This window comes from Anabas testudineus, chromosome 1, assembly GCF_900324465.2.
Source record: "Anabas testudineus chromosome 1, fAnaTes1.2, whole genome shotgun sequence".
Taxonomy (NCBI): domain Eukaryota; kingdom Metazoa; phylum Chordata; class Actinopteri; order Anabantiformes; family Anabantidae; genus Anabas; species Anabas testudineus.
Genome location: NC_046610.1, coordinates 7003540 through 7013489, shown reverse-complemented (window position 1 = coordinate 7013489; position 9950 = coordinate 7003540). Strand labels below are relative to the sequence as shown.

Here is a 9950-nt window from a genome sequence, read left to right as displayed (position 1 = left end):
CGTCATGAGGAGGCTGCTGCTGCTGCTGGGGGTGACGGCCCTCTGCTTGAGTGTGTTAGTCGCCGCCGACACGCAGCCCGACCAACAGGGAGACAGAGCTTTCCCGGAGAAGGATGGAGTGTTACAGCTGGAGAAGAGCAATTTCAACAGGGCGCTGAGGAAACACAAGCAGCTCCTCGTGCACTTCTGTAAGTCACGTGCCAACATTCACACAGCTTGATTTTCACCTGCATGTTAACAGTATATAACCGCCCCACGCTGCTTATCCCTATTTATACTTGTTTGTTTTCACACGTTGTAGATACGCCTCTGTCTGGAGACGGGGATCGAGTAACAGCAGCATTCGAAGGTGCTGCTGCAGAACTTAAGGGGTCAGAGGTCAAACTGGCAGTGGTGGATGTGACAAAGGAGAAGGACCTGGCTAAACAGCTCAGTGCCACAGGTCCCCCAACTGTCAGACTCTATCTCTCAGGAGATAAACACAACCCTGTTCCCTGCCCTGGTACGTGCAAATGATAAATACACCTGCACTTATGGTTCATGGAGCTGTAATTTATAATTTTCTTATATAATAAGAACGGCTTTTCTCACAGAATCCCCCATCCTCCCAAATGTTATAGACAGATTTAAGATTACAGCCCTCAGCCCTCTCTTCTAACTCTAAAGAAAGCAAATGAGTTAATTTTCCCGCTATTTCATAACCTCCACTCTGATGAAGACATATTGAAGTAATAACTGTTTATGTTTTAATTGTGATCCAGTTCCTCACAGCTCGGCGTCCATCTTGACCTGGCTGAAACGCAGGGCGGGGTCAGCTGCTGACCTCGTCGCTGATCTCAGCCAATCAGAAGCCTCGGAGGAGCTCACGGTGGTTGGATTCTTTAAGGTGAGAAACCGCTGTTTGAGTTTGTTTCACTTTTTCTTCTCTCTGATGCTCAACACTTTGTTTGTGTGCAGGAGCTGGACCACGAGTACGTCCAGGTGTTCTACGCCGCAGCCACTGACCTTCCTGACGTTAACTTTGCAGTGACACAGAATAATGAGGTTATCAGCAAGTACGGTCTCACACATGATGTGGTTCTGCTGCTCAAAAAGGTACTTTACAAACCTCTCGCTTGCTCATACAGGACACAAGCATGTTAATCTCTCTGAAGCTACAGTAATAAACCCCAAACAATTTTAATTTGCTAGCTTCAAGAAAACAGCAAAACATCACTCTGAGACTGACGCGTTTGTTTACTGAATAATTAAATTACCAAAACAGCACATGATGAATTAAATTAACAAATCAACTGATCATCAAATCATTGGAGCGCTGTAACTAAACTAAACTGAAACTTGAAATCTTAACATTAATTTAATCCAACAACCTTCATAATCACAGTGAGCATTTATATAAAAAATACTGATTATATTTAGTATTTTTTAAACATCACATAATCACTTATCTTTCTTTTTCTATTTTTGAGTGACTTTAACCTGGGTTTAATTTCACTAATGCTCATTTATTTGAGTGTTGTGATCAGAATTCTGAAATACAAAGTGAGTTAATTCATGACTGTGCAGAAACTGGTTGTAAAAACACTGAAATAAAAAGAGAAAAACTATAAATTAACACAAATACATAATTTAAAGAGATGTGACATTCATGATCTTAATTATACAAAAAGTAGCTGTGACAAACATGTAATTTGTGATTTGAATAATCATAATGCCACATGTGGATGTTTACAGCAGTTTGACACCAGTAGTTCGTTGCAGTCTTACCTGTGTGTGTGTGTGTGTGTGTGTGTGTGTGTGTGTGTGTGTGTGTGTGTGTGTGTGTGTGTGTGTGTGTGTGTGTGTGTGTGTCTGTCTGTCTACTGCAGACTAAGCTCATCCAGGCTTATAAAATGATGCCTCAGACGTCAAAAGAGGAGCTGATCACCTTTATCACCGTCTACCAGATGGAGCCAGTCACTGAGTACACCGGAAAGGTAGAGGACAGGATGCATTAGAGGAACCGCTCTACTCGGAGCTGACTGTTTTCATATGTAGCTGATTTTTAAAATCATATGTCAGTTTATATTAACGTGGTAAAAATCTGCTGCTGAAGGACAAATAAATGCTTCTGTCATATTGAATATGAAAAATAGGAAGCTCTTCCACAACAGCAACAGCCTCGTGTAGGACTCTTACAGTCTATACGTCGGTTCGTGTGTTTTATTTACAGCCTCCATGTTTTCTCTCTTGCAGACAGCTTCTCAGATCTTAAGCACACCTGTGTTAAACCATGCCCTTCTCTTTGTCAACAAAAGCTCTGCAGACTTTAAAGAGATTTACTCATCCTTTAAAAGAGCTGCAGAGGAATTCAGGCTAAAGGTACACACACACACAAACACACACACACACACACACACACACACACACACAAACACAGTACAGTTTGGTTGCATGGTTGGAGTTGCAGTTGCTTCACCTCTGTATGTTTGTGTGTATGAAGATTTTGTTTGTGATGGTGAATGTGGATGAGACCCGTAATGGCCGACTGCTGGAGTACTTCAGAGTGCGGGATTTCGAGGCCCCTCTAATCCGATTGGTTAACCTGACGAACCATTTCACCTATCACCTGCCCTCCGACAGTCTGGATGAGGAGACCGTCAAAAAGTTCTGCCAGTCCTACCTGGACGGCAAAGCTAAGGTAACTTCAACTAAAAGTGCGTCTTTCGTGTGGTATGTAACAGAAACTGGGATGACGGGGTGATGTGTTTGTGTTTGTGTTTGTGTTTGTGTTTGTGTTTGTGTTTGTGTTTGTGTTTGTGTACGTCTCTGTTACAGCCGAAGATGCAGAGCGAGCCGATACCTGAAGGATGGGATAAGAAGCCAGTGAAGGAGCTGGTGGGAGCGACTCTGGAGAAAGTTGTCTTTAACCCAAACAACACAGTTTTTGTCCTGTTCTGTACGTAAACCCACTCTTCATTCATTAGATTTGGATATTACACACTGAAATGGTGTTTAACCTAAGTATATGTACATGTATGAGAAGAATTTCTGGACATCATTTAGCATTCAAACCACCAAGCTTTGTTATAATCGCGACCTATACTTACATGAACCATGTGTGCACACTAAAGAAATCGATGTGTATTTCAGACCTGCCCTACAGTCAGGAATCCCGCGCTCTCTTCACGCTGTGGGAGGAATTAGCTGAGGCCTTCGAGGAGCAAGAGAACGTGGTCATCGCTCGCATCGATGCATCAGCCAATGACATCAACATGTCCATGCAGGGATCATACCCATCACTCGGCCTGTTTCCTGCCTTGTATGCAGAAAGGGTATGAAGCATGTGTTAACGGTCTATAGAGTGCAGCATAGTTATTTGTTACAGTCATAAAAAAACACAGACTACAAAACAATAACAGCAAAGAAACCATCGGTTTGTCTGATGTAACGTGTGTAACAGCCACAGATACTCAGGATAGTAACATGCTGAGCTAATGAAATCAGGTAGCCAGGGTGAGTGCAGGCTGCATACTTTATTACTTGACCCATTTTGCTTTACATGCACATACAACATGCTCCACAGGACTGTGTAAAAACTGATGACCCAGTTTGTTCCAGCACAATCTGACAATTCAAAAAGCTTCTGGTGAATGCTCAACTTTCAAATTCCTCCATAACTGTTTATAGTCATGTTGTTGAAGGGGACAATTGAAAAACAGCAAACCAGGGTCACAAACAAAACAAAACAACACGTACAACATATTCCTCAGCATGAACTGAAGAATGTAAAACATGATGGGTGATCTGTTCTAATGAAGGAAAGCGACATTTCTGTGGACAATCAGTACCGTGACTGCACATGGCAGGAACGACTTGCTTTATATATTTCCAGTGACTCTTACTCAATTAAAATGGCTCCCTGAAGGTAAGAGTTCAAAGTGTGAGTGCACAGGACGAGAGGGAAGCGTTGTTCATTATATTCAGTCATATTTCTCTCGTGGTTTCATCTGCTGCCTCCCCACTATTTTGCCAGACATTGCTCCAGGGATGTTCAGTGAACAATGGTGCACAATGGCTTCATGTTGACTTGCTTGAATAGATCAGATTCTCCAGAGTGTCATCTCAATGTGTGCTTCAGAAGAAAGGGTAAAGAAGATCTGACCTTTTTTTAATAAAGGAGTTAACAAGATCATTGATTCAATTTGATTTCTGTCCTGGAAATGGAGCAGAAGCTGAGAAATCGTGTCTTCGTTTTACATAACTTTGTGTTTCTCCAGGCCTACGTAAAAACATCACTTCTTTTTTCTGACTGTCTGAATGTCACTGTACACTAAGGTAATAATGTTCAGTATGTGATGTCTGTGTTATTGTCAGATGGTGGTTTACAACGGGAAAAGGAAGCTGAAGGACCTGGTTAAGTTTGTAAATAAAGAGATGGAGAAGGCCAAAAAGGACAGAGTGAAGGTAAATCATCTTCGTCTGTTTGACTGTGTGTGTTTGAGAGCTGCATCTCAGCAAGTTAAAAATAAACTCCTCTCCTTTGTGTCTCCAGGAAGACGAAGACAGGAGGAAGTACATCGAGGCCATAAAAGCTGAAGAGGCAAAAAAAGCCAACAAAACCAAAGACGAGCTTTAATATAAGAACAGACACAGAGTACAGTGTGTGTGTGTGTGTGTGTGTGTGTGTGTGTGTGTCTCATAAACTGGTTTTATCTGTTCATCCAAGCTGTCATTAACCATCTGTCAAATAAAAACTCTAATGTTACGATCTTTATTTTTTCCTTGACTTGATGTTGACTCTCGTGACAGTAAATAACAATAAATGTGTCAAAAAAGACATAAAACTGTTAATAATAGATGATGATAACACAGAGTCCAACTGAGGCTTCAACATTGGTTCATATTATTAGATGCGTTTTCAGAGGCCCCTCCCACCAGTCGTACCTGTGTAAAGGTGAGTTTATTTAAGTCCTTTCATGCAGCACGAGCTATTGAATTGAATTTCATGTTGCTTGTTTGACCTGTAAGATGTGTTTTCCTCTTGTGGTGTAGTGGTACATTTCATTAACACACAGAGGAAAACGAGGAGCAGCAGTGTTGTGTTCAGTGTCACACAGTAAACAGTGTTTTAACTTTCTACAACTTTGTCTTTTTCATTATGAAATATGAATAAATTAACCCTACAGTATTAAAATGTGTGGCTGTAGCAACCATTGAGGATAATAAGATGTTCTCTTCTGATATTTGGGGGGTCAGATAGTAGTCGATATAATTTATTGGATACTTATAGATCAACAAAATCATTATAAGACCAACAAATGGGAGTGTGGCATGTTTTAACCAGCTTCTATATCACATGTAGGGAGAGAAATCACATAAAAACATTTTAGGATCTATAAAAAAAATCTTAATATTAACAACACTGACTTGTATGATGAGCATCAGTGCACTGCAAATTAGTCAACATGTGCAAATAGACAAAACACAAATAAACGAAGAAAACAAACGTGTACAGAAACATACTGCAAAAGAGAAGACGACAATAAAAAGGCTTCATGGACACGGGTGATTTTGCTGAAATGTAAGTTCTTTTCTTTTCTTATTTATTTGTATTTACTCCATTTAATTATCGTTGTGTCTTTTTTCAGTATTTTCTTCTCCATATTGTGTTTTTAATTTACTGGTGTTCTCTCAGCTGCAGTGTGCTGAGCTCTCAGGGGCCACAAGAGGCACCAGAGGCACCAGCACCCCCCCTCAGCTCAGCTCCGGCCCTGCTGCTGTTACACTGCACAAAAGTCTTTACGTGTTTAAAATGAAGATTTCAGAGTCTTTTTAATTTGCATCTTATAAAACATCACATCATTACACGGTTCCACTGTTTGTATGATAATAACAAAAAATATCTGTCAGATACAGATTCCTCGATGAATAAATTAGGAAATTTAGGTTCGAAGAAAATGTGAGTAAATCTCAATAAATACATAAATAAATAAATAAATAAATAAATAAATAAATAAATGTCTGTTTTTCCATTTGGACCCACGATGAGATGAGCACTTCTGCCTCCAGTGACGCGCTCTGACTTCACTCGGAGGCTGGAGGAGGACCCCGTTGCGTCGCGCAGCTCTCTCGCCGACTCTTCTCGTTTCTCTCCGCGGGCGTCAGGCTGCACAAACCCGGAGGGATGAAGCCAGCGGGCGCGTACGGCGCCGGGAAGGCCGGGAGCGTCGCCTTCGATCCGGTGGCCTTCCTCGCGCATCCCCGGACCATCCTCCGGCTGCTGTCGTGGGTAAGGCATCCTCTGCAGTGTGTGGGTTTCCATCAGTGGACGGGCCTACCTGCACCCCCCTCTCTGTCTCTCTCCCATTCATAGTCCTCTCGTCTTTATAGCAGCTTAGAATAAATAGAAATCATTATTCTCACTAAAGGCTGCGCATCTCCCTCCTGTGCGCTTGTTTCATGGTCGTGTTTGTGATCGGTCTGATGTCTGGAGCTTCATTTCCATATGTTTATCTGGAGCCTCTTTGTGTCTGAAGCTTTGGGTTTAAACACCTGTCTGTGGTGATGCTGTGCAGCTGTGAGTCACCATGAACTAAATAATGTATAGACACTGGAAAGTGCCTTGAGATGAGTTGTGATTTGGTGCTATACAAACAAAATTAATGAAAGGTTGAATCCCCAGTTTACCAAGCTGGGTGAAAAACCTATAGCACCTTATTCTAAAGCACCTAGTGTTACTGCGCTGAAGACATTTGGTTAGATATTCACATAACTCTGCACAGTTAGATACATATTACTAGAGCTAATTGGGACACAGTCAGATTTTTAGCAGGTGGATGTGGTGGTGAGTGCTGTCAGCTCACTGCAAGAAGGACCCAGGATTGAATTCACAGGTCTGCACACTGTCTGTGTGGAGTTTCTCTGGGTTCTCCGGCCTCCTTGCGTTCTTCAAAGACAGGTTGGGTTAGGGGTTAGGGGTTAACCAGTAAATTCTCCATAGGTGCGAATGGTTGTCTGTGATTGACTGGCAACCTGTTCCCCACCTTTCACCCAATGACAGCTGGGATTGGCTCCAGCACTCGACACTTAAGAGGAACAGCAGTTACAATAGAGGATGGATGTGTTTTGGTTTGTTGCTTCTCGTTCCTCTTCTTCTCTCTCCACTTTCCATTCGCCCCGTCCAGCAGATGCACAACGTGTCCCTGCCTCTCATCCACACACACCTGGACAGAAGCGGGGTTTGCTTGTGCAGGTGTGTCTGTGGAATAAAGGAGCTCATGTTAGATAATAAACCACGTGTCTCTCCCTGCAGGTTTTCTCCATAGTGGTGTTCAGCTGCATCGTGAACGAGGGCTACATCAACATTGGCAGCGAGCGTCTGCTCTGCGTCTTCAACAACAACGCTGACGCCTGTAACTACGGCGTTACTATTGGAGTGGCCTGTTTCCTTGGCAGCATCTGTTTCCTGATCCTGGATGCCTACTTTCCCTCCATCAGCAGTATTAGGGACAGAAGACGCGCTGTCCTGGTAGACCTCATCTTCTCTGGTATGAGACATAAACATTAACTACAAGCTGTTGATGAACATTTGTAATGAAACACACAAGTTATAAATATTAAACACAAAGAATATTTAAAAGAAATAGAAGAACTTTAGGTAGAAGAAGTGTATAGAGCTGATTTAAATTAGAATCCAGGAAGATAAATTAAAAAACACATTCCTCTTTCCAGAAGAAGCTTTAAAGGAATAGTTATAATAATAGTTAATAGATATTTTCTTTATGGTGACATGAGAATGTTGATAAAGTCAGCATCAGCATCCAGTCATCTGACTCTAACCTGACCTGCTGACCTTGTTCTGTCCACACCTAACAACACAGACTATGATGCTCACACATTACCACGTGGTTGGTTGAATTCAGGTGGAAAGCAACCTGTCAAAGTGTTATCTACACAAATATCTCTATTTCTAGTACAGTGATAGCGTGAAATGTGCAAACATTTGTTTCCCAGAGTAGCCAGAAGAACAAGTTACTGACTTTCCTTTGACGTTTCATACAGCACCTTGTGTGGAGTGTAAATGTGAATGAGAAGGTAAATCTTTTGTAACAATATCAGGTTAAGTGTGCTTGAAGAGCAGCTTATCGCCTTTTACTGCCTAAAGCAATAAAGGTTCTGAGTCATCTTCATCCTTCCTCCTCCTCCTCAGGTCTCGCCTGCTTCCTGTGGTTCGTTGGCTTCTGTTTTCTGGCCAATCAGTGGCAGGCGACATCCCCAGATGAGCTGCCATTGGCCCAGGGCTCCGATGCTGCCAGAGCCACTATTGCCTTCTGCTTCTTCTCCATCCTTACCTGGGTCTGTATGTTCAGACCTGTTTACACACTTTGTAGTAGGTTTCGGGTGTGAATGTGTGTTGAACGAGTGTGAGGGACAGTCCGAGACACAGGGTGCAGGTTGAGTGTGATCAAGGTTTTCGTGCTTTGACTGAAAAGAAAATGTATAAAACATCAGCAGTCAGACAAAGGCCGACTGATTTATTGTCTGTTGTTTATTCAGTGGAGTCACTGCAGCCATTCATCTCACTGTGAGAGGATGTGGAGAGGTTAAACTGTATTTGTGTCAAGGATGTACAGTGCAAGACTTTTTCTATCAATAGTCCCATGATCACTTATCCCAGTTCTACTGTGCAGAATTTATACCATGTACCAAACTAAGATTGAATAATAGCTGTGAAAGTGAGCAAATCACTACAACGTTTGTTTTCTTGATTCAAGCACGTGTGCAACGGGCAGCATCTGCTAATCTGTGTGTGTGTGTGTGTGTGTGTGTGTGTGTGTGTGTGTGTGTGTGTGTGCGCGCTACCCACAGGCTGTGCTGACGCTGAGCGCACTGCGACGCTTCTTAACCGGCAGCAAAACAAACTTGTTCACATGGCAACACCTGGACCCTGCACCCCACACCGCTCGAGCTACACCATACCCTATCGCCAATGGTGCTACCATAGTAACCACCAACCCCTATCAAGCCCCACCCTTCACTGAAACCCTGGACCCCCAGAAACTCACACAGCAGAGACCCATGGCTCCGGCCTTCTAAAGACAGACGGACACAAGAAAGAAAGAGAGGGGAGGTACGAGATTACGCCGCTGCGTACGATGGGGGCACGGACTACTTCCTCCCTCGCTGTTTGGTGGCTTGCCATCCTCTGGGGTGGGGGGATTTTGGGTCATGTGATGTATTTTCACCATGGCAACTGCTGGCTCAGCTTAGTTAGTTGTAAGTCTCTGTGTCTTCTGTTCATGCTCACACTCGGATATCGACGCACGCAAACACGGCTGCACCCACTCACACCTGCAAAAACAGACACACCGTACACCTGGAAACATGTGTATATACACCTGGAAGAACACACACAGACACACACCTTGACTGCATGTTCATTTGGTGAGGTGCAGATTTCCATAGATGTAGACGACGCTCTATCTGCCTTACTAAGGTGTGCAGGGTCTTCAGTGGAGGAAACAAGGAGTGTGTGTAGCTCAGTTTATCGGCTTCTGTTTGTTCTCAGTAAGTCTGACTAATCACAAGCTATAATGCAGGAATGTGGCGTCCCATTGGCTGAAGTGAAGACAGACAGGCAGCTTGACCAATAGATTGTGGGCAAATGGAGGCGGGGCATCACTTGCAGTAGTAGGTACAATTTCTTGGCAGGGAGAATAAAGGAAGGGCAGCTTAATGCATTCTGAATGCTATAGTGTTTCAGTGTGGATTATTCATGTGATTAAATATTTTATTGTGATATGCTAAAGTGGTATAATGAAATATGAAAAATAAATCTTATTCACCACCACCGCCACATCCACGATCAGAGCTGTGTGTCTGTGTTTGTTCACACCATCTTTAAATAACTTCCTCTTGTGCTTCTTGTGACGTGACAAACTGTTTTTAATATAATTACACACTGAGAC

At 42.9% G+C, this 9950-nt stretch overlaps 2 protein-coding genes across 2 annotated transcripts; both read left to right on the top strand.

Moving 5' to 3' along the window:
- Window positions 1-4: 4 nt before the first annotated feature.
- zgc:136472 (uncharacterized protein LOC678514 homolog) lies at window positions 5-4618 on the top strand. The gene is made up of 11 exons (XM_026360443.1): window positions 5-188; window positions 302-502; window positions 762-886; window positions 958-1095; window positions 1869-1976; window positions 2236-2361; window positions 2483-2680; window positions 2818-2938; window positions 3133-3314; window positions 4357-4446; window positions 4535-4618. The coding sequence occupies exons 1-11, from the start codon at window positions 5-7 to the stop codon at window positions 4616-4618; spliced, it is 1557 nt and encodes a 518-aa protein (XP_026216228.1).
- A 1454-nt stretch (window positions 4619-6072) lies between these two features.
- Window positions 6073-9822, top strand: LOC113162568 (synaptogyrin-3-like). The gene is made up of 4 exons (XM_026360759.1): window positions 6073-6271; window positions 7295-7529; window positions 8192-8337; window positions 8851-9822. The coding sequence occupies exons 1-4, from the start codon at window positions 6167-6169 to the stop codon at window positions 9076-9078; spliced, it is 714 nt and encodes a 237-aa protein (XP_026216544.1). The 5' UTR covers window positions 6073-6166; the 3' UTR covers window positions 9079-9822.
- The last annotated feature ends 128 nt before the right edge of the window (window positions 9823-9950 follow it).

Excerpts from the sequence above, each read along its gene's own strand:
- LOC113162568 (XM_026360759.1), top strand. The coding sequence starts at position 6,167 with ATGAAGCCAGCGGGCGCGTACGGCGCCGGGAAGGCCGGGAGCGTCGCC. Across the intron at positions 6,272-7,294 it reads TCCTCCGGCTGCTGTCGTGG|GTTTTCTCCATAGTGGTGTT; the intron begins GTAAGGCATCCT and ends CTCTCCCTGCAG. Across the intron at positions 8,338-8,850 it reads TCTTCTCCATCCTTACCTGG|GCTGTGCTGACGCTGAGCGC; the intron begins GTCTGTATGTTC and ends CGCTACCCACAG.
- zgc:136472 (XM_026360443.1), top strand. The coding sequence starts at position 5 with ATGAGGAGGCTGCTGCTGCTGCTGGGGGTGACGGCCCTCTGCTTGAGT. Across the intron at positions 503-761 it reads CAACCCTGTTCCCTGCCCTG|TTCCTCACAGCTCGGCGTCC; the intron begins GTACGTGCAAAT and ends ATTGTGATCCAG. Across the intron at positions 2,681-2,817 it reads ACCTGGACGGCAAAGCTAAG|CCGAAGATGCAGAGCGAGCC; the intron begins GTAACTTCAACT and ends TCTCTGTTACAG.